Raw genomic sequence first — 24,392 nt, forward strand, 5'->3', positions numbered from 1 at the left:
TTTCAATGGATTTTTCTGAAAAAGGTGGGTAAACTTCCTGTACGCTCCCTTATACTTTCAATGCATTTTTCTGAAAAAGGTGGGTAAACTTCCTGTACGCTCCCCTATACTTTCAATGCATTTTTCTGAAATAGGTTGGTAAACTTCCTGTACGCTCCCCTATACTTTCAATGGATTTTTCTGAAAAAGGTGGGTAAACTTCCTGTACGCTCCCCTATACTTTCAATGCATTTTTCTGAAAAAGGTGGGTAAACTTCCTGTACGCTCCCCTATACTTTCAATGCATTTTTCTGAAATAGGTTGGTAAACTTCCTGTACGCTCCCCTATACTTTCAATGCATTTTTCTGAAAAAGGTGGGTAAATGGCATTTACTTGCGTTGACCCTCCACTAGTCCTGCACCACTTCCGGTAAGCCTACCTTCTCAGCCTACCTTCTCAGCCTACCTTCTCAGCCTACCTTCTCAGCCTACCTTCTCAGCCTACCTTCTCAGCCAAGGCTATTTTAAACACACACACACAGAATATGTAGCCTACATTCAATATAATGAGTTGAATCAAAAACACAGATCGTGTGACATTAAACACTACCCTCCTTTCCTTACATTAATGACATTTACGACAGTGTTTTTTGTCAATAAAGCATTTAACAATTGAATTAGAACGTTAAACTTAAACCCTGTACGAATCGTGGATCTTGGAGAAAATGGTTCTCGTGGGCAGGAGAACTCCTAAGGACTCTGGTATAGCTTTTGTGAGGGTCAACGAGAAAAACATTGTGAGTCTCGGCTTTTAATAGTTTGTAGCTTTAACCGTTTGGATTCTACTGATGTTTCTGTGTAAAAGATCCGGCCCCGGGTCCCTTGGCATCAAAACTGTCAGGAAAAAAATAAATATATCATCTTCATCTAGCTAGTTTGGTTGGGGGATTTTAAAAGTCAGATTGTTCAGATGAGGCATAGAAGATAGTTGAATACAGGTTCGGGTTGTCATCAGAGGACAATACCTTTATGTTTGTGCCAATCAGCATTCGTTAAGAACCATAACCATGACATCATGGAAAGCAGCGACGACATGCACCCTAACAAATCTGAGGAGGCACAAAGTGAGCTGTGAGGGGTGGTCTGTGAGGGGTGAGCTGTGAGGGGTGAGCTGTGAGGGGTGGTCTGTGAGGGGTGAGCTGTGAGGGGTGAGCTGTGAGCTGTGAGGGGTGAGCTGTGAGGGGTGAGCTGTGAGGGGTGGTCTGTGAGGGGTGAGCTGTGAGGGTGAGCTGTGAGGGGTGAGCTGTGAGCTGTGAGGGGTGAGCTGTGAGGGGTGAGCTGTGAGGGGTGGTCTGTGAGGGGTGGTCTGTGAGGGGTGGTCTGTGAGGGGTGAGCTGTGAGGGTGAGCTGTGAGGGGTGGTCTGTGAGGGGTGAGCTGTGAGCTGTGAGCTGTGAGGGGTGGTCTGTGAGGGGTGGTCTGTGAGGGGTGGTCTGTGAGGGGTGAGCTGTGATGGGTGAGCTGTGAGCTGTGAGGGGTGGTCTGTGAGGGGTGGTCTGTGAGGGGTGAGCTGTGAGGGGTGAGCTGTGAGGGGTGGTCTGTGAGGGGTGAGCTGTGAGGGGTGGTCTGTGAGGGGTGAGCTGTGAGGGGTGAGCTGTGAGCTGTGAGGGGTGAGCTGTGAGGGGTGATCTGTGAGGGGTGAGCTGTGAGGGGTGAGCTGTGAGGGGTGAGCTGTGAGCTGTGAGGGGTGAGCTGTGAGGGGTGAGCTGTGAGGGGTGAGCTGTGAGGGTGGTCTGTGAGGGGTGGTCTGTGAGGGGTGGTCTGTGAGGGGTGAGCTGTGAGGGGTGGTCTGTGAGGGGTGGTCTGTGAGGGGTGAGCTGTGAGCTGTGAGGGTTGGTCTGTGAGGGTTGGTCTGTGAGGGGTGGTCTGTGAGGGGTGAGTTGTGATGGGTGAGCTGTGAGCTGTGAGGGGTGGTCTGTGAGGGGTGGTCTGTGAGGGGTGAGCTGTGAGGGGTGAGCTGTGAGGGGTGGTCTGTGAGGGGTGAGCTGTGAGGGGTGAGCTGTGAGCTGTGAGGGGTGGTCTGTGAGGGGTGAGCTGTGAGGGGTGAGCTGTGAGGGGTGAGCTGTGAGGGGTGAGCTGTGAGGGGTGGTCTGTGAGGGGTGGTCTGTGAGGGGTGAGCTGTGAGGGGTGAGCTGTGAGGGGTGGTTGTCTTTGCTGTCTTCGTATCCAAGATAATTGTGTAGTTTAGAGTGTGTAGTCTTAGAGTGATAATTGCGTAATTATCGTATTTCGTCGTCCTCCTATCTGCCCAGCAGCTAGCCAGCTAGCAAACGTTCACCGTCTACCGTAGCACTGTAGTAACTATCACACTCAACTGAACGACTTGATTAGTGTAGTGTTAGCTAGCTACATAGTTGTCTTTGCTGTCTTCGTATCCAAGATAATTGTGTAGTTTAGAGTGTGTAGTCTTAGAGTGATTATCTTAATTTACCGAGGTTAGCTAGCCAGCTATTTGTCGTCCTTAACGTAGGAGTCACTCCTAGCTAGCCAACAGCTAGCCAACGTCTACTGAATAGAACTTTCGCATTCCGGTCGCATTCCGCTTCGCTCCACAGGTAGTATCACATTTTCATTTCATTTCATTACAGTCCCAACGGTGTGATTTGTTTGATCGTAGCTAGCTACATAGCTAGCTACATAGCCGTCTTTGTTTCAAAGATAATTGTGTAGTCTAGAGCGATTTTCTAGGTTAGCTAGCCAGCTATTGTCGTTCTTTTAACGCAACGTAACGTAATCAACACTGCTAGCTAGCCAGCTAGCCCCGAATAGCAGCATTGTAGAAACTTTACACTCAACGGAACGACTTGATTAGTGTAGTGTCAACAACGCAGCCACTGCCAGCTAGCCTACAAAGTCAACAACGCAGCCACTGCCAGCTAGCCTACCTCAGCAGTACTGTATCATTTTAATCATTTTAGTCAATTAGATTCTTGCTACGTAAGCTTAACTTTCTGAACATTTGAGACGTGTAGTCCACTTGTCATTCCAATCTCCTTTGCATTAGCGTAGCCTCTTCTCTAGCCTGTCAACTATGTGTCTGTCTATCCCTGTTCTCTCCTCTCTGCACAGACCATACAAACGCTCCACACCGCGTGGCCGCGGCCACCCTAATCTGGTGGTCCCAGCGCGCACGACCCACGTGGAGTTCCAGGTCTCCGGTAGCCTCTGGAACTGCCGATCTGCGGCCAACAAGGCAGAGTTCATCTCAGCCTATGCCTCCCTCCAGTCCCTCGACTTCTTGGCACTGACGGAAACATGGATCACCACAGACAACACCGCTACTCCTACTGCTCTCTCTTCGTCCGCCCACGTGTTCTCGCACACCCCGAGAGCTTCTGGTCAGCGGGGTGGTGGCACCGGGATCCTCATCTCTCCCAAGTGGTCATTCTCTCTTTCTCCCCTTACCCATCTGTCTATCGCCTCCTTTGAATTCCATGCTGTCACAGTTACCAGCCCTTTCAAGCTTAACATCCTTATCATTTATCGCCCTCCAGGTTCCCTCGGAGAGTTCATCAATGAGCTTGATGCCTTGATAAGCTCCTTTCCTGAGGACGGCTCACCTCTCACAGTTCTGGGCGACTTTAACCTCCCCATGTCTACCTTTGACTCATTCCTCTCTGCCTCCTTCTTTCCACTCCTCTCCTCTTTTGACCTCACCCTCTCACCTTCCCCCTACTCACAAGGCAGGCAATACGCTCGACCTCATCTTTACTAGATGCTGTTCTTCCACTAACCTCATTGCAACTCCCCTCCAAGTCTCCGACCACTACCTTGTATCCTTTTCCCTCTCGCTCTCATCCAACACTTCCCACACTGCCCCTACTCGGATGGTATCGCGCCGTCCCAACCTTCGCTCTCTCTCCCCCGCTACTCTCTCCTCTTCCATCCTATCATCTCTTCCCTCTGCTCAAACCTTCTCCAACCTATCTCCTGATTCTGCCTCCTCAACCCTCCTCTCCTCCCTTTCTGCATCCTTTGACTCTCTATGTCCCCTATCCTCCAGGCCGGCTCGGTCCTCCCCTCCCGCTCCGTGGCTCGACGACTCATTGCGAGCTCACAGAACAGGGCTCCGGGCAGCCGAGCGGAAATGGAGGAAAACTCGCCTCCCTGCGGACCTGGCATCCTTTAACTCCCTCCTCTCTACATTTTCCTCCTCTGTGTCTGCTGCTAAAGCCACTTTCTACCACTCTAAATTCCAAGCATCTGCCTCTAACCCTAGGAAGCTCTTTGCCACCTTCTCCTCCCTCCTGAATCCTCCTCCCCCTCCCCCCTCCTCCCTCTCTGCAGATGACTTCGTCAACCATTTTGAAAAGAAGGTTGACGACATCCGATCCTCGTTTGCTAAGTCAAACGACACCGCTGGTTCTGCTCACACTGCCCTACCCTGTGCTCTGACCTCTTTCTCCCCTCTCTCTCCAGATGACATCTCGCGTCTTGTGACGGCCGGCCGCCCAACAACCTGCCCGCTTGACCCTATCCCCTCCTCTCTTCTCCAGACCATTTCCGGTGACCTTCTCCCTTACCTCACCTCGCTCATCAACTCATCCCTGACCGCTGGCTACGTCCCTCCCGTCTTCAAGAGAGCGAGAGTTGCACCCCTTCTGAAAAAACCTACACTCGATCCCTCCGATGTCAACAACTACAGACCAGTATCCCTTCTTTCTTTTCTCTCCAAAACTCTTGAACGTGCCGTCCTTGGCCAGCTCTCCCGCTATCTCTCTCAGAATGACCTTCTTGATCCAAATCAGTCAGGTTTCAAGACTAGTCATTCAACTGAGACTGCTCTTCTCTGTATCACGGAGGCACTCCGCACTGCTAAAGCTAACTCTCTCTCCTCTGCTCTCATCCTTCTAGACCTATCGGCTGCCTTCGATACTGTGAACCATCAGATCCTCCTCTCCACCCTCTCCGAGTTGGGCATCTCCGGCGCGGCCCATGCTTGGATTGCGTCCTACCTGACAGGTCGCTCCTACCAGGTGGCGTGGCGAGAATCTGTCTCCTCACCACGCGCTCTCACCACTGGTGTCCCCCAGGGCTCTGTTCTAGGCCCTCTCCTATTCTCGCTATACACCAAGTCACTTGGCTCTGTCATAACCTCACATGGTCTCTCCTATCATTGCTATGCAGACGACACACAATTAATCTTCTCCTTTCCCCCCTCTGATGACCAGGTGGCGAATCGCATCTCTGCATGTCTGGCAGACATATCAGTGTGGATGACGGATCACGACCTCAAGCTGAACCTCGGCAAGACGGAGCTGCTCTTCCTCCCGGGAAGGACTGCCCGTTCCATGATCTCGCCATCACGGTTGACAACTCCATCGTGTCCTCCTCCCAGAGCGCTAAGAACCTTGGCGTGATCCTGGACAACACCCTGTCGTTCTCAACTAACATCAAGGCGGTGGCCCGTTCCTGTAGGTTCATGCTCTACAACATCCGCAGAGTACGACCCTGCCTCACACAGGAAGCGGCGCAGGTCCTAATCCAGGCACTTGTCATCTCCCGTCTGGATTACTGCAACTCGCTGTTGGCTGGGCTCCCTGCCTGTGCCATTAAACCCCTACAACTCATCCAGAACGCCGCAGCCCGTCTGGTGTTCAACCTTCCCAAGTTCTCTCACGTCACCCCGCTCCTCCGCTCTCTCCACTGGCTTCCAGTTGAAGCTCGCATCCGCTACAAGACCATGGTGCTTGCCTACGGAGCTGTGAGGGGAACGGCACCTCAGTACCTCCAGGCTCTGATCAGGCCCTACACCCAAACAAGGGCACTGCGTTCATCCACCTCTGGCCTGCTCGCCACCCTACCACTGAGGAAGTACAGTTCCCGCTCAGCCCAGTCAAAACTGTTCGCTGCTCTGGCCCCCAATGGTGGAACAAACTCCCTCACGACGCCAGGAGAGCGGAGTCAATCACCACCTTCCGGAGACACCTGAAACCCCACCTCTTTAAGGAATACCTAGGATAGGATAAAGTAATCCTTCTCACCCCCCCCCCTTAAAAGACTTAGATGCACTATTGTAAAGTGGCTGTTCCACTGGATGTCATAAGGTGAAAGCACCAATTTGTAAGTCGCTCTGGATAAGAGCGTCTGCTAAATAACTTAAATGTAAATGTAAATGTAAATGTCTAGAGGGGGGCATGGCCATTTTCCCCACAGCTGAAGCAGCTTTTTCCTGTAATCTAGAACCAAGATATTTTTCTGCATATCTAAGCATACCTCTTGTCTCCTTCCTGTCTGGCGTTTCTGTTATTTTTTTTTCTTCAAGAAACTAAATATGCATCTCTCCTCAAATCTGGATAAAAGATTGAAAGGAATGTGAGTCTTATTTAGTTATTGCTTGCTTTTCTAAAGTCGACCAACCAGCTAAGATTGTTAGACAAGCTAGATGGTGATCTGTGATTCATCACTCCAGAGAACGTGTTTCTAACTGCTCCAGGGTCCAATGGCGGCGAGCTTCACACCACTCCAGCCGACGCTTGGCATTGTGCATGGTGATCTTAGGCTTGCGTGCGGCTGCTCTGCCATGGAAACTCATTTCATGAAGCTCCAGACGAACAGTTCTTATGTTGACGTTGCTTCCAGAGGCAGTTTGGAACGCGGTAGTGAGTGTTGCAACTGAGGACAGATAATTTTTTTTGATGGGTTTCAGCATTCTGCTGTTCTTTTTTGTGCTTCTACACCTGCATTGCTTTGCTGTTTGGGGGTTTTAGGCTGGGTTCCTGTACAGCACTTTGAGATATCAGCTGATGTAAGAAGGGCTATATAAATAAATTTGATTTGATTTGAACTTGTGTGGCCTACCACTTCGAGGCTGAGCCGTTGTTGCTCCTAGACGTTTCCACTTCACAATAACAGCACTTATAGTTGACCGGCTGAGTTCTAGCAGAGAACAAATTTGACGAACTGACTTGTTGGAAAGGTGGCATCCTATGGCGGTGCCACGTTGAAAGTCACTGAGCTCTTCAGTACGGGTCATTCTACTGCCAATGTTTGTCTATGGAGATTCCATGGTGTGGCTGAAATAGCCAAATCCACTCATTCGAAGGGGTGTCCACATACTTTGGTGTGTGTGTATATATAAGCGTAATTCGATATTAAACTGATTTATGGCATTTATGGTCGATTATGGCATTAGTCATGTAAACACCTTACTCTGCTTATCTTAATCATTGTGATAATCATAATCGAAGTAAGAATGAAGTAAGCTGATTTGAAACACTTTTCTGAGAAGTATTTCGCCGCTTAATCGGCGCTCCAGCGGTGTATTTGATCTGTGCATTTGACAGCGCTGGGTACCCCAGTAGAATCCCCATTGTTGAATGAAGACAGCTTCTCCCTCCTGGAGGGAGATCTCAATCATTTCAAGGCCCAGGGACATGTACTAGTCTGTGGCAACCTAAATGCCAGAACTGGACAAGAACCTGACACCTTCAGCACACAAGGGGGACAAACACCTTACTGGAGGAGACATGTTCCACTGGATGTCATAAGGTGAACGCACCAATTTGTAAGTCGCTCTGGATAAGAGCGTCTGCTAAATGACTTAAATGTAAATGTAAATAATTCCCTCCCTCATATCAAATCAAATAAAATGCTATTGGTCAGATAGACATGATTAGCAGATGTTAATGTGAGTGTAGCGAAATGCTTGTGCTTCTAGTTCCAACAGTGCAGCAATATCAAACATGTAATCTAACAATTCCACAACAACTACCTAATACACACAAAACAAAGTAAAGGAATGGAATAAGAATATATACACTACCTTTAAAAAGTTTGGGGTCACCTGAAATGTCCTTGTTTTTATGCGCGAGTGAAGTTAGTTTGGAAAAGCTGAAAGAATGCATCATATACATCGTTTTTACATTAAAAAACGATGTATATCCAAAAAAGTCTTTGCAAAAAAAATAACACGGTCGCTGACTGGTACAGTACAATGTTTTATTGTTTTAATGCATTTATAAACAGAAAGTCCCATCAACCTGATATTTAGATGTGTCCATGGAAACAGGATTATTAGGGAAATCATTCTTCTTGCAAAGCATGTAAACGTAAAAAAAAATATATAAATATATATTCTAACCTGACTATCCACAATAATCACATTATTGTGTGCATGTGCTCATTGATAGCCTGAAACGGCATCTTCGTAGCTTGTTATGAGGATGTGAGATTGAGAACCTATCTGGGCTAAAGCTAACTTCCTGCCATTGGTAGGTGGCTAGTAGTGTTGCATAGGTGAAAAAAAACAAACAAAAATATTGTGATGCCTCTGATGGGAAGAGAGAAAGTCATGTATCTACTGAATACCAGTTAGTCCTTGATTTAAGATGCGTTGTAGACTTGTTTAGGTGTATGGGTGTGATTCACTGTATGGTGTGATGCACACAGGTGTATCACGCCACTGGTTAAGGGGCGTGTTCCTTGCCCTCGACACTGTGTGTGTCATCAGCCTGTCAGGATAACAACAGCAGTGAGTCATGTTGAGTTAGAGAAGCAGCTGCAGAGGGCAGAGCATCTCGGTCCTAACTGGTTTCATGTAATGAGTGGTGTGACAATTAATTTCCTCATTGTTGAATTTGTCATTGACTTGTCATTAAATAGGAATAGCTTCTTTTTTTTTTAACTCCTCAGTATTACTGTAATGAGTAGGCTGTCATAGCCCTGTCAGAGATCTCTGGGCTCGGTAGCCTGGGTTGTTCCTCTGCTGTCTGTACACTAGAACAGAACGTAATGTCTTTGCCTGTAGATGTTTCTTCCCAGAGACAGACCTGACGATTGTTGTTGTTCCTTCTGAGAGGTCTCTTACGTCACTATGAATGCTGCGCTGTTTCTGTTCTTGATTTGGATAATGCAAACTATTGTCTGGGCTTAGGTCTGAGGCTGGGCTGAGGTCTGAGGCTGGTCTGAGGCTGGTCTGAGTTCTGAGGCTGGTCTGAGTTCTGAGGCTGGTCTGAGTTCTGAGGCTGGACTGAGGTCTGAGGCTGGGGTGAGTTCTGGGGGTGAGTTCTGAGGCTGGGCTGAGTTCTGAGGCTGGGCTGAGGTCTGAGGCTGGGCTGAGGTCTGAGCTGAGGTCTGAGGTCTGAGCTGAGGTCTGAGGCTGGACTGAGGTCTGAGGCTGGACTGAGGTCTGAGGCTGGTCTGAGGTCTGAGGCTGGGCTGAGGTCTGAGGCTGGGCTGAGGTCTGAGTCTGGGCTTAGGTCTGAGAGTGAGTTCATTGTCTTGCTGTTGCTAGCACATTTGTCCTGGGATATAAACATTGGATTTTTATTTTACCTGAAATGCACAAGGTCATCTACTCCGACAATCAATCCACACATAAAACGGTCAACCGACTCATTTCTAGTCATCTCTCCTCCTTCCAGGCTTCTTTTTCTTCTTTGGACTTTATATGGCGATTGGCATCTAACTTTCATAATAAGATGAATTACCACCACCGACCTCCGTTCACCTTTCAATCACCCACGTGGATATACAGTTGAAGTGGGAAGTTTACACCTTAGCCAAATACATTTAAACTCAGTTTTCATAATTCCAGATGTTTAATCCTAGTAAAAACTCTGTCTTAGGTCAAAACGTTTGGTTTTTCAGAGTCAGTAGAAAGGCTTCTTTAGTGTCCTACGTTTTCATTACTGTGACCTTAATTGCCTACCGTCTGTAAGCTGTTAGTGTCTTAACGACCGTTCCACAGGTGCATGTTCATTAATTGTTTATGGTTCATTTAACAAGCAGGGAAACAGTGTTTAAACCCTTTACAATGAAGATCTGTGAAGTTATTTGGATTTTTATGAATTATCTTTGAAAGACAGGGTCCTGAAAAAGGGACTTTCCTTTTTTTGTTGCTGAGTTTATATGATAACATGAAAACCATGCTGAATGATAACATGAACACCATGCTGAACGATAACATGAACACCATGCTGAATGATGACATGAACACCATGCTGAATGATGACATGAAAACCATGCTGAATGATGACATGAACACCATGCTGAATGATAACATGAAAACCATGCTGAATGATGACATGAACACCATGCTGAATGATAACATGAAAACCATGCTGAATGATGACATGAACACCATGCTGAATGATGACATGAACACCATGCTGAATGATACCATGAACACCATGCTGAATGATGACATGAACACCATGCTGAATGATACCATGAACACCATGCTGAATGATGACATGAACACCATGCTGAATGATGACATGAAAACCATGCTGAATGATAACATGAACACCATGCTGAATGATAACATGAACACCATGCTGAATGATGACATGAACACCATGCTGAATGATGACATGAAAACCATGCTGAATGATACCATGAACACCATGCTGAATGATGACATGAACACCATGCTGAATGATGACATGAAAACCATGCTGAATGATAACATGAACACCATGCTGAATGATAACATGCTGAATGATGACATGAACACCATGCTGAATGATACCATGAAAACCATGCTGAATGATAACATGAACACCATGCTGAATGATGACATGAACACCATGCTGAATGATGACATGAACACCATGCTGAATGATAACATGAACACCATGCTGAATGATGACATGAAAACCATGCTGAATGATAACATGAACACCATGCTGAATGATGACATGAACACCATGCTGAATGATGACATGAAAACCATGCTGAATGATACCATGCTGAATGATAACATGAACACCATGCTGAATGATGACATGAAAACCATGCTGAATGATGACATGAACACCATGCTGAATGATGACATGAACACCATGCTGAATGATGACATGAACACCATGCTGAATGATGACATGAAAACCATGCTGAATGATGACATGAACACCATGCTGAATGATAACATGAAAACCATGCTGAATGATGACATGAACACCATGCTGAATGATAACATGAAAACCATGCTGAATGATGACATGAACACCATGCTGAATGATGACATGAACACCATGCTGAATGATAACATGAAAACCATGCTGAATGATAACATGAACACCATGCTGAATGATGACATGAACACCATGCTGAATGATGACATGAACACCATGCTGAATGATACCATGAACACCATGCTGAATGATGACATGCTGAATGATGACATGAACACCATGCTGAATGATGACATGAACACCATGCTGAATGATAACATGAACACCATGCTGAATGATGACATGAACACCATGCTGAATGATACCATGAACACCATGCTGAATGATGACATGCTGAATGATGACATGAACACCATGCTGAATGATAACATGAACACCATGCTGAATGATGACATGAACACCATGCTGAATGATGACATGCTGAATGATAACATGAACACCATGCTGAATGATAACATGAAAACCATGCTGAATGATGACATGAAAACCATGCTGAATGATGACATGAACACCATGCTGAATGATGACATGAACACCATGCTGAATGATAACATGAAAACCATGCTGAATGATACCATGAACACCATGCTGAATGATAACATGAAAACCATGCTGAATGATAACATGAACACCATGCTGAATGTTGGTCTAAAATTCTGATCAGGTTATGTTGATGTGAAGAGGAAATTCTGTCAAGGGCTTTCATCATTCTTTCTTTCCTCACAGCTCTTTGTGACTGAAGGGTTAATCATGTCTGAATTTCTGAATCTGATCCATTTCCAGGGAGATACTAGTTACTGTCCAATTCACTGTGGAACTCAGACTAGTGTGGCCCAAATGGCAGTGGCATCCTATTTATTCCCTTATGGTACATTACTTTAGACTACGGCCCATAGGTGTCTGGTCCCCTGGTCTCTGCTCCCCTGGTCTCTGGTCCCCTGGTCTCTGCTCCCCTGGTCTCTGGTCCCCTGGTCTCTGCTCCCCTAGTCTCTGGTCCCCTGGTCTCTGGTCCCCTGGTCTCTGGTCCCCTGGTCCCCTGGTGTCTGGTCCCCTGGTGTCTGGTCCCCTGGTCTCTGGTCCCCTGGTCTGGTCCCTTGGTGTCTGGTCCCCTAATCTCTGGTCCCCTGGTCTCTGGTCCCCTGGTCTCTGCTCCTCTGGTCCCCTGGTCCCCTGGTCTCTGCTCCTCTGGTCCCCTGGTGTCTGGTCCCCTGGTGTCTGGTCCCCTGGTCTCTGCTCCTCTGGTCCCCTGGTGTCTGGTCCCCTGGTGTCTGGTCCCCTGGTCTCTAGTCTCTGCTCCTCTGGTCCCCTGGTCTCTGGTCCCCTGGTCTCTGGTCTCTGCTCCTCTGGTCCCCTGGTCTGGTCCCTTGGTGTCTGGTCCCCTGGTGTCTGGTCCCCTGGTCACTGGTCCCCTGGTCTCTGCTCCCCTGGTCCCCTGGTCTCTGCTCCCCTGGTCTCTGCTCCCCTGGTCTCTGGTCTCTGCTCCCCTGGTCCCCTGGTCTCTGCTCCTCTGGTCCCCTGGTCTGGTCCCTTGGTGTCTGGTCCCCTGGTGTCTGCTCCCCTGGTCTCTGCTCCCCTGGTCTCTGGTCTCTGCTCCCCTGGTCCCCTGGTCTCTGCTTCCCTGGTCTCTGGTCCTCTGGTCTCTGCTCCCCTGGTCCCCTGGTGTCTGGTCCCCTGGTCTCTGCTCCCCTGGTCTCTGCTCCCCTGGTCTCTGCTCCCCTGGTCTCTGCTCCCCTGGTCTCTGGTCTCTGCTCCCCTGGTCTCTGCTCCCCTGGTCTCTGGTCTCTGCTCCTCTGGTCCCCTGGTGTCTGGTCCCCTGGTCTCTGGTCTCTGCTCCTCTGGTCCCCTGGTCTCTGCTCCCCTTGTCTCTGCTCCCCTTGTCCCTGGTCCCCTGGTCTCTGGTCCTCTGGTCCCCTGGTCCCCTGGTCTCTGGTCCCCTGGTCTCTGCTCCCCTGGTCTCTGCTCCCCTGGTCTCTGCTCCCCTGGTCTCTGGTCCCCTGGTCTCTGGTCCCCTGGTCCCCTGGTCTCTGGTCCCCTGGTCTCTGGTCCTCTGGTCCCCTGGTCTCTGGTCCCCTTGTCTCTGGTCCCCTGGTCTCTGGTCCCCTGGTCCCCTGGTCTCTGGTCCCCTGGTCTCTAGTCCCCTGGTCTCTAGTCCCCTGGTTTCTAGTCCCCTGGTCTCTGGTCCCCTGGTCTCTAGTCCCCTGGTCTCTGCTCCCCTGGTGTCTGCTCCCCTGGTATCTAGTCCCCTGGTCCCCTGGTCTCTGGTCCCCTGGTCTCTGCTCCCCTGGTCTCTGGTCCCCTGGTCTCTGGTTCCCTGGTGTCTGCTACCCTGGTCTCTGGTCCCCTGGTCAGAAGTATTGTACGGTGAGGGAACAGGGTGCCACTTGGGACACTGTCTGCATGTCTGATTCAGATCCATCTCCAGCAGCCTGGTCTCATAGATTAGACGTAACATAGTAAACATAAATATACGCTAAATTAGTATGATATGTTACATAAGACCGATGGTTACTTAACGCAAACATCTAGTTTGAAACTCCTCACGAATAACTTTAGCATTTTAGTTAATTAGAAACTTTTCAACTACTTACACATTTTTTTGTTTGTTGCTACTTTGCAACTACTTAGCATGTTAGCTAACCTTTTCCCCTAACCTTTTCCCCTAATGTAATACGAAATGGGTGATGGACATCCACAATTTAATACATACCATACGAAATGAAACATATCAAACTATCATAATGTAACATATCGTATTTACATACAGAATAATACGAAATGCTTTGAGACCAGGTTTCTTCCAGGGAGCTAGTAGTTATTGTCCAAATGGAAGTGACATGTAACTCCTGACTCATTCGAAGTATTATTCCTCTGTCTTCACAGCGTTCACACAGTCAGACACAATCCTGGAGGTGCTACACTTTGGAGAAGGAGGTCTCTTACAGGTAAACCACAGTTCATCTCTTTAACCAGTTAACCTTTTTGTGAAAACACTTCCTGGCTCAGTAAAGCTGTCTGTTATTGTGTAGTAGGTTGACTAGTTGGTATAGAAACAGAGCCAGGGCTGCCTCCCAAAGGAACCCTATCCTTTGGCTGCCTACCTAGACTCCTAGGCTCCGGCCAAACGCAACACCACGTTCGTTTTTTTCTCATCAATGAGTCTGGATCTGAGTGCGTCTCCGTTCCTCCACCGAATGCGGACACATTCAGGGCCGTCTGATTGGTCCAGAAACCGATGGGTTGGGCCAGAGCCAGAACACATGTGGGTAAAGCGGTGGTTTGAAAATGTGTCATTGGCTTTGATACTCTGATTGGTTAGAGACGAACCAATCACTGATGACACTCGTCACCACAAACTACTTGGATGATGGCAGTCTCAGACTGGAACAATTCTTTGGACCAGAGCACTATGGGCACTACATAGGGAATAGGGTGCAATTTGGGACTAGCTGTATTTCCCATTTCTTCTATCCTGGTGGCATGGGGTGCGTCCCAAATGGCATCCTATGCTCTATATAGTACGCTACTTTTGACCAGAGAGTTCTGGGCACTATATAGAGAATAGGGTGCCATTTGGGACATAGGCATGGCTTAATTTTGACCAACAGAAAGAAGCACTGATAGATAGTAGATCACACTGGATTTAGTTCACTTGGCAGCTTCCTGCACACTCCCCACTCATTCATACAGAAGGATACTCACTTTCACAGATGAATGTATACTGACTCAGAGAGATGCCCTGCCAGTGGGGAATACTGCTGATATTACAGGCTCTAAAGATGTTTTTACGTTCATACAGTCTATGTTCACTGACATTAACTTGTGTTTCGTACAGTACTGTTTCACACCCCTCACACTAAAATATATCTTCCTTGTCATAATACATTCTCCTGATAAAAAAAAACTTTACAAAAACTTGTTTTGCATTTTTAACACAAACTTTTTCAGAAGTTTTACTAAAACATATCATGGTTGTTTTCTTCTCTTTGCAGACAGAGTTTGACTGTGATCTAAGTTTATATAATCGAAAAAGGTAAGTTGTCTATTTTTGGCTTCTTCAAATTAAATGTCCTGCCCCACCCCCCCTACATTATCCAGATGGAAAAACAAACAGACAGATCTCTGCATGTGCTTCACATTAGGAAGGCCAGTGCTTGTTACTGGAGTTGTGAATCTGCAATTAGATCAATTACCTGATGCACAGACAGCCTTTACGAAAAAACATATTGCAGTTTTGTAACTGCAGTAACTGAATACTGGTGCACATAACTGAATCCTGGTGCACATAACTGAATACTGGTGCACATAACTGAATCCTGGTGCACATAACTGAATACTGGTGCACATAACTGAATCCTGGTGCACATAACTGAATCCTGGTGCACATAACTGAATCCTGGTGCACATAACTGAATCCTGGTGCACATAACTGAATCCTGGTGCACATAACTGAATCCTGGTGCTTTAAAACCTTCAGCTTTAATTTGAGGATGTTTTCATCCATATCGTGTGAAACGTTTAGAAATTACAGCACTTTTTGTAGGGAGATGTGCCCCCATTTTTAGGGAACCAAACACATTCGCATATGTGTAGTTAAAGGGAAGTATTTGGTCCCATATTCACAGCATGGAATGACTACATCAAGCTTGTGACTCTACACACATTTGTTGGAAGCATTTTCTGTTTGTTTTGGTTGTTTCAGATTATTTTGTGCCCAGTAGAAATTCATGGTAAATAGTGTATTGTGTCATTTTGGAGTCACTTTTATTGTAAATAAGAACACAATATGTTTGTTTAACACTTCTACATTCATGTGGACACTACCGTGATTATTTTATTTTATTTCACCTTTATTTAACCAGGTAGGCTAGTTGAGAACAAGTTCTCATTTACAACTGCGACCTGGCCAAGATAAAGCATAGCAGTGTGACACAAACAACAACAGAGTTACACATGGAGTAAACAAACATACAGTCAATAACACAATAGAAGAAAAAAAAGTCTATATACAATGTGTGCAAATGAGGTAAGGCAATAAATAGGCCATAGTGGCGAAATAATTACAATTTAGCAATTTAAACACTGGAGTGATAGATGTGCAGAAGACGAATGTGCAAGTAGAGATACTGGGTTGCAAAGGAGCAAATAAATAAATAACAGTATGGGGATGAGGTAGTTGGACTATTTACAGATGGGCTGTGTACAGGTGCAGTGATCTGTGAGCTGCTCTTGACAGCTGGTGCTTAAAATTAGTGAGGGAGATATGAGTCTCCAGCTTCAGTGATTTTTGCAGTTCGTTCCAGTCATTGGCAGCAGAGAACTGGAAGGAAAGGTGTCCAAAGGAGGAATTGGCTTTGGGGGTGACCAGTGAAATATACCTGCTGGAGCGGGTGCTACGAGTGGGTGCTGCTATGGTGACCAGTGAGCTGAGATAAGGCAGGGCTTTACCTAGCAAAGACTTATGGATGACCTGAAACCAGTGGGTTTGGCGACGAATATGAAGCGAGGCCCAGCCAACAAGAGCATACAGGTTGCAGTGGTGGGCAGTATATGGGGCATTGTTGACAAAATGCATGGCACTGTGATAGACTGCATCCAATTTGCTGAGTAGAGTGTTGGAAGCCATTTTGTAAATGACATCGCCAAAGTCAAGGATCAGCAGGATAGTATTGCCTCGTATGTATGAGTGAAGGATGCTTTGTTGCAAAATAAGAAGCTGATTCTAGATTTAATTTTGGATTGGAGATGCTTAATGTGAGTCTGGAAGGAGAGTTGACAGTCTAACCAGACACCTAGGTATTTGTAGTTGTCCACATATTGTAACTCAGAACCGTCCAGAGTAGTGATGCTGGATGGGCGGCCAGGTTCGTGCATTTAGTTTTATTTGCATTTTATTTGCATTTGAGAGCAGTTGGAGGCCACGGAAACAGAGTTGTATGGCATTGAAGCTTGTTTGGAAGCTTGTTAACACAGTGTCCAAAGAAGGGCCAGAAGTATACAGAATGGTGTTGTCTGCATAGAGGTGGATCAGAGAATCACCAGCAGCAAGAGCAACATCATTGATGTATACAGAGAAGAGAGTCGGCCCAAGAATTGAACCCTGTGGTACCCCCATAGAGACTGCCAGAGGTCCGGACTACAGGCCCTCCGATTTGACACACTGAACTCTGTCAGAGAAGTAGTTGGTGAACCAGGCGAGGCAGTCATTTGAGAAGCCAAGGCTGTTGAGTCTGCTGATTAAGAATGTGGTGATTGACAGAGTTGAATGCCTTGGCCAGGTCGATGACTACAGCTGCACATTATTGCCTCTTATCAATGGTAGTTATGATGTCGTTAGTTTAGGACCTTGAGCGTGGCTGAGGTGCACCCATGACCAGCTCGGAAACCCGATTGCGTAGCGGAGAAGGTACGGTGGGATTGGAAATGGTCGCTGATCTGTTTGTTAACTTGGCTTTTGAATACCTTAGAAAGGCAGGGTTGGATAGATATAGGTCTGTAACAGTTTGGGTCTAGAGTGTCTCCCCCTTTTGAAGAGGGGGACGACCGCGGCAGCTTTCCAATCTTTGGGGATCTCAGACGATACGAAAGAGAGGTTGAACAGGCTAGTAATATGGGTTGCAACAATTTCGGCTGATCATTTTAGAAAGAGAGGGTCCAGATTGTCTAGCCCAGCTGATTTGTAGGGGTCCAGATTTTGCTGCTCTTTCAGAACATCAGCTATCTGGATTTGGGGGGTGCAGGGCTGTTGACCAGGGTAGGGGTGGCCCGGTGGAAAGCATGGCCAACTTGTAAAAAAAAATGCTTATTGAAATGTTCAATTATTGTGGAGCCTCAGTGCAGTGGGCAGCTGGGAGGAGGTGCTTTTATTCTCCGTGGACTTTAGTGTCCCAGAGCTTTTTGGAGTTTGTGCTGCAGGATGCACATTTCTGTTTGAAAAAGCTAGCCTTTGCTTTCCTAACTGCCTGTGTATATTGGTTCCTAACCTCCCTAACCTTCGTAACCTCCCTGAAAAGTTGCATATCATAATAACACACAGAAATATGAGCCTTAGGTCATTAATATGGTCGAATCCGGAAACTATCATTTCAAAAACAAAATGTTTATTCTTTCAGTGAAATACGGAACTGTTCCGTATTTTATCTAACGGGTGACACCCCTAAGTCTAAATATTGCTGTTACATTGCACAACCTTCAATGTTATGTCATAATTACGTAAAATTCGGACAAATTCGTTCGCAATGAGCCAGGCGGCCCAAACTGTTGCTTATACCCTGACTCTGCGTGTAATGAACGCAAGAAAAGTGACACAATTTCACCTGGTTAATATTGCCTGCTAACCTTTCATTTAGCTAAATATGCAGGTTAAAAAATATATACTATGTATTGATTTTAAGAAAGGCATTGATGTTTATGGTTAGGTACACTTTGGGGCAACGACAGTCCTTTTTTGCAAATGCGCACTGCATCGATTATATGCAACGCAGGACACGCTTGATAAACTAGTAATATCATCAACCATGTGTAACTAGTGATTATGATTGATAGATTTTTTAAAAATAAGATAAGTTTAATGCTAGCTAGCAACTTACCTTGGCTTCTTACTGCATTCGCATAACAGGCAGGTGGTTAGAGCATTGGGATAGTTAACTGAAAGGTTGCAGGATTGAATCCCCGAGCTGACAAGGTAAACATCTGTCGTTCTGCCCCTGAACAAGGCAGTTAACCCACCGTTCCTAGGCCGTCATTGAAAATAAGAATGTGTTCTTAACTGACTTGCCTCGTTAAATAAAGTTGTAAAAAATATATATATATTTTTTAAATCGGCAAAATCGGCGTCCAAAAAATACAGATTTCCGATTGTTATGAATAATTGAAATCGATTAATCGGTTGACCTCTAGCATGCTTATGTAAGATTGTGAGGAAGGCACTTTTTAAAGAATAACCAGGCATCTTCTACTGACTGAATGAGGTCAATATCCTTCCAGGATACCCGGGCCAGGTCGATTAGAAAGGCCTGCTCGCTGAAGTGTTTTAGGGAGCGTTTGACAGTGATGAGGGGTGGTCGTTTGACCGCGGACCCATTACGGATGCAGGCAATGAGGTTGAGATCCTGGTTGAAGACAGCAGAGGTGTATTTAGAGGGCAGGTTGGTTAGGATGATCTCTATGAGGGTGCCTGTGTTTATGGATTTGGGGTTGTACCTGGTGGCTTCATTGATAATTTGTGTGAGATTGAGAGCATCAGGTTTAGATTGTAGGATGGCTGGGGTGTTAAGCATGTCCCAATGTAGGTCACCTAAAAGCACGAGCTCTGAAGATAGCTGGGGGGCAAGCAATTCAACGGTGGCCAGGGCACAGCTGGGGGCAGAGGGTGGTCTATAGCAAGCAGCAACGGTAAGAGACTTGTTTCTGGAGAGGTGGATTTAAAAAAAATAGAAGCTCAAATTGTTTGGGGACAGACCTGGATAGTAAGACAGAACTCTGCAGGCTATCTCTGCAGTAGATTGCAACTCTGCCCCCTGTGGCAGTTATATCTTGTCGGAAAATGTTATAGTTAGGGATGGAAATGTCAGGGTTTTTGGAGGCCTTCCTATGCCAGGATTCAGACACGGCTAGGACATCCGGGTTGGCAGTATTTTATTCACTGCACAAACTTTAGGGCGGAGGCATCTAATGTTAACATGCTTGAAACCAAGGCTTTTTACGGTTACAGAAGTCAACAAATGAGAGCGCCTGGTGAATGGGAGTGGAGCTAGGCACTGCAGGGCCGGATTAACCTCTACATCACCAGAGGAACAGAGGAGGAGTAGGATGAGGGTACGGCTAAAGGCTATAAGAACTGGTTGTCTAGTACGTTTGGAACAGGGAGTAAAAGAAGCAGATTTCTGGGCGTGGTAGAATAGATTCAATGCATAATGTACAAACAAAGGTATGGTAGGATGTGAATACAGTGGAGGTAAACCTTGACAATGAGTGACGATGAGCAAGGTATTGTCTCTAGAGACATCAATTAAACCAGATGAGGTCACCGCATGTGTGGGAGGTGGGACAAGAGGGTTAGCTGAGGCATATTGAGCAGGGCTGGAGAGCTCTACAGACAATAATCACTAACCAAAACAGCTATGGACAAGGCATATTGACATTAGGGTGTGGCATGCATAGCTGAGTGATCATAGGGTCCAATGAGTAGCTGGATGGGCTGGAGACACGGCAATTCAGACAGCTAGCGGGCCGGGGCTAGCACAAGGGCCTTAGAGTGACGTCGTGACGGAAGTTACGTCGGCAGACTAGTTATGATGGATCAGCAGGGGTTCGTGTAGTAAAAGGGTCCAGGCCAATTGGTAAAATAGGTATTGTAGCCCAAGGAGTGGCTGATGGACCTCTTCAGCTTGCTGGGAAATGGGCCTAGCATAGGCTAGCTCCAGGCTAATTGGTGCTTTCTCCGGGACAAGGACATTAGCCAGGATAAGCCAATCGGATAGCTAGCTGCGATGATCCAGGTGAAGAGGTTCAGAGCTTGCGGTAGGAATCCAGAGAAAAAGGAGTCCGATAAGCTCTGGGTTGAATCACGCTGTGCAGACTGGCAGGAGTTGTCTGGGCTAAAGTTTAGCTGATGCCCGCTAGCAGTGGCTAGTTAGCTGGCTAGCTACTGTTGGGGGTTCCGGTGCTAAGTAAAGAAAATAGCAGATCCATACCACATGGGGTGAGGCGGATTGCAGGAGAGTATGTTGAAGTTGGGGTTAAAAAAATAAAAAAAATATATTTGAAGAAAAAAAAAAATACAAAGATATATTCATGGGGCAAGACGAAGACAAAAGACGCCTGACTGCTATGCCATCTTGGAGAGGAACGTATTGAATGAGTTCCCACATATGCTGAGCACATGTTGGCTGCTTTTCCTTCACTCTGCGGTCCAGCTCATCCCAAACCATCTCAATTGGTTTGAGGTCGGGTGATTGTGGAGGCCAGGTCATCTGATACAGCACTCCATCACTCTCCTTGGTCAAATAGCCCTTACACAGCCTGGAGGTGTGTTTAGAGTCAATTGGACCATTTCCATATATGGCTCTGTGCCATTCATTGGAAACTGGACTGTGTTTACAGCATGAGTGGTCATGAGTAGTTGTGCTTGTTTTGAGATCAAAGTGAGAGCTACATGTAGCCATGTGTGCTCGTTTGTTCTTATCCGTTGCTAGTTAGTGAGTTATTAGCCCAGTTATGGATCATTTGTAGTCAGCAATGGGGGAAGTGGTTGTTTAAAACACGAGCACATTCTCTAGGCGTCCCTGACTCGCCTCCTCTAGGCGTCCCTGACTCGCCTCCTCTAGGCGTCCCTGACTCGCCTCCTCTAGGCGACCCTGACTCGTCCCTGACTCGCCTCCTCTAGGCGTCCCTGACTCGTCCCTGACTCGTCCCTGATTCTCTAGGCGTCCCTGACTCGCCTCCTCTAGGCGTCCCTGACTCGCCTCCTCTAGGCGTCCCTGACTCGCCTCCTCTAGGCGTCCCTGACTCGCCTCCTCTAGGCGTCCCTGACTCGTCCCTGACTCGCCTCCTCTAGGAGTCCCTGACTCGTCCCTGACTCGCCTCCTCTAAGGCGTCCCTGACTCGTCCCTGACTCGCCTCCTCTAGGCGTCCCTGACTCGTCCCTGACTCGCCTCCTCTAGGCGTCCCTGACTCGTCCCTGACTCGCCTCCTCTAGGCGTCCCTGACTCGTCCCTGACTCGCCTCCTCTAGGCATCCCTGACTCGTCCCTGACTCGCCTCCTCTAGGCGTCCCTGACTCGTACCTGACTCGCCTCCTCTAGGCGTCCCTGACTCGCCTCCTCTAGGCGTCCCTGACTCGCCTCCTCTAGGCGTCCCTGACTCGCCTCCTCTAGGCGTCCCTGACTCGCCTCCTCTAGGCGTCCCTGACTCGTCCCTGACTCGCCTCCTCTAGGCGTCCCTGACTCGCCTCCTCTAGGCGTCCCTGACTCGCCTCCTCTAGGCGTCCCTGACTCGCCTCCTCTAGGCGTCCCTGACTCGCCTCCTCGTCCCTGACTCGCCTCCTCGTCCCTGACTCGCCTCCTCGTCCCTGACTCGCCTCCTTTAGGCGTCCCTGACTCGCCTCCTCGTCCCTGACTCGCCTCCTCGTCCCTGACTCGCCTCCTCTAGGCGTCCCTGACTCGCCTCCTCTAGGCGTCCCTGACTCGCCTCCGGGCACCGGAGTCGGTGATGTCGGTTAAGACAGCCCTCCGCTGATTCAGAACGGTTGAGTTGAATGCGGAAGACACATTTCAACTGACTAGGTATACCCTTTCCTCTAAACATGCCCAACTCACCTCGTCATCACAGAGAAGGACAGGGGAGCCTGTCCTATAATGAATCACTGACACAGAGAAGGACGGGGACACCTGTCATATAATGAATCACTGACACAGAGGACAGGGACACCTGTCCTATAATGAATCACTGACACAGAGAGGGACAGTAATGTCAGCATGACATTGCTATTCTCCGTTATGTCAGCATGTCATTGCTATTCTCCGTTATGTCAGCAGGTCATTGCTATTCTCCGTTATGTCAGCATGTCATTGCTATTCTCCGTTATGTCAGCATGTCATTGCTATTCTCCGTTATGTCAGCATGTCATTGCTATTCTCCGTTATGTCAGCATGTCATTGCTATTCTCCGTTATGTCATTGCTATTCTCCGTTATGTCAGCATGACATTGCTATTCTCCGTTATGTCAGCATGTCATTTCTATTCTCCGTTATGTCAGCATGACATTGCTATTCTCCGTTATGTCAGCATGACATTGCTATTCTCCGTTATGTCAGCATGACATTGCTATTCTCCGTTATGTCATTGCTATTCTCCGTTATGTCAGTATGTCATTTCTATTCTCCGTTATGTCATTGCTATTCTCCGTAATGTCAGCATGTCATTTCTATTCTCCGTTATGTCAGCATGTCATTGCTATTCTCCGTTATGTCAGCATGTCATTGCTATTCTCCGTTATGTCAGCATGTCATTGCTATTCTCCGTTATGTCAGCATGTCATTGCTATTCTCCGTTATGTCAGCATGACATTGCTATTCTCCGTTATGTCAGCATGTCATTGCTATTCTCCGTTATGTCATTGCTATTCTCCGTTATGTCAGCATGACATTGCTATTCTCCGTTATGTCATTGCTATTCTCCGTTATGTCAGCATGACATTGCTATTCTCCGTTATGTCAGCATGTCATTGCTATTCTCCGTTATGTCAGCATGACATTGCTATTCTCCGTTATGTCAGTATGTCATTGCTATTCTCCGTTATGTCATTGCTATTCTCCGTTATGTCAGCATGTCATTGCTATTCTCCGTTATGTCAGCATGTCATTGCTATTCTCCGTTATGTCAGCATGTCATTGCTATTCTCCGTTATGTCAGCATGTCATTGCTATTCTCCGTTATGTCAGCATGTCATTGCTATTCTCCATTATGTCAGCATGACATTGCTATTCTCCGTTATGTCAGCATGTCATTGCTATTCTCCGTTATGTCAGCATGTCATTGCTATTCTCCGTTATGTCAGCATGACATTGCTATTCTCCGTTATGTCAGCATGACATTGCTATTCTCCGTTATGTCAGTATGTCATTGCTATTCTCCGTTATGTCATTGCTATTCTCCGTTATGTCAGCATGTCATTGCTATTCTCCGTTATGTCAGCATGTCATTGCTATTCTCCGTTATGTCAGCATGTCATTGCTATTCTCCGTTATGTCAGCATGTCATTGCTATTCTCCGTTATGTCAGCATGTCATTGCTATTCTCCATTATGTCAGCATGACATTGCTATTCTCCGTTATGTCAGCATGACATTGCTATTCTCCGTTATGACATTGCTATTCTCCGTTATGTCAGCATGTCATTGCTATTCTCCGTTATGTCAGCATGTCATTGCTATTCTCCGTTATGTCAGCATGACATTGCTATTCTCCGTTATGTCAGCATGACATGTTGTTTTGATGATGATAATAATAATGTCAACCTTTTTAATTAATAGGGTTATTTGCTCTTTCCTTTTCCTCTCTAGGCCTGTGGGGATGCCAACAATGGAAAAGATTTACTTGAATAATCCCAGGTCAGAAGAAATTGGTTTGATATCAATATCAGCAACAACAGCACATTTTCATCCATCCTATTTCCAGAATGGGGTAAGTATTAGGCCTTTGGGTTTTTTTCCCATTTTTTTCTCACCTTTATTTAACCAGGTAGGCTAGTTGAGAACACCTTTATTTAACCAGGTAGGCTAGTTGAGAACACCTTTATTTAACCAGGTAGGCTAGTTGAGAACACCTTTATTTAACCAGGTAGGCTAGTTGAGAACACCTTTATTTAACCAGGTAGGCTAGTTGAGAACACCTTTATTTAACCAGGTAGGCTAGTTGAGAACACCTTTATTTAACCAGG

General features: G+C 46.9%; 1 protein-coding gene across 1 annotated transcript in view; it reads left to right on the forward strand.

Annotated features, from left to right (window-relative positions):
* Nucleotides 1–24,392, forward strand: part of tmem131 (transmembrane protein 131) — a 165,084-nt gene that overhangs the window by 13,823 nt on the left and 126,869 nt on the right. Inside the window, exons 2-4 of the mRNA XM_065009980.1 lie at nucleotides 13,837–13,898; nucleotides 14,946–14,986; nucleotides 24,016–24,136. Coding sequence (XP_064866052.1) covers nucleotides 13,837–13,898; nucleotides 14,946–14,986; nucleotides 24,016–24,136 — 224 coding nt within the window. The remainder of the gene's footprint in view (nucleotides 1–13,836; nucleotides 13,899–14,945; nucleotides 14,987–24,015; nucleotides 24,137–24,392) is intronic.

Source organism: Oncorhynchus nerka, linkage group LG25 (assembly GCF_034236695.1).
Source record: "Oncorhynchus nerka isolate Pitt River linkage group LG25, Oner_Uvic_2.0, whole genome shotgun sequence".
Lineage (NCBI taxonomy): Eukaryota > Metazoa > Chordata > Actinopteri > Salmoniformes > Salmonidae > Oncorhynchus > Oncorhynchus nerka.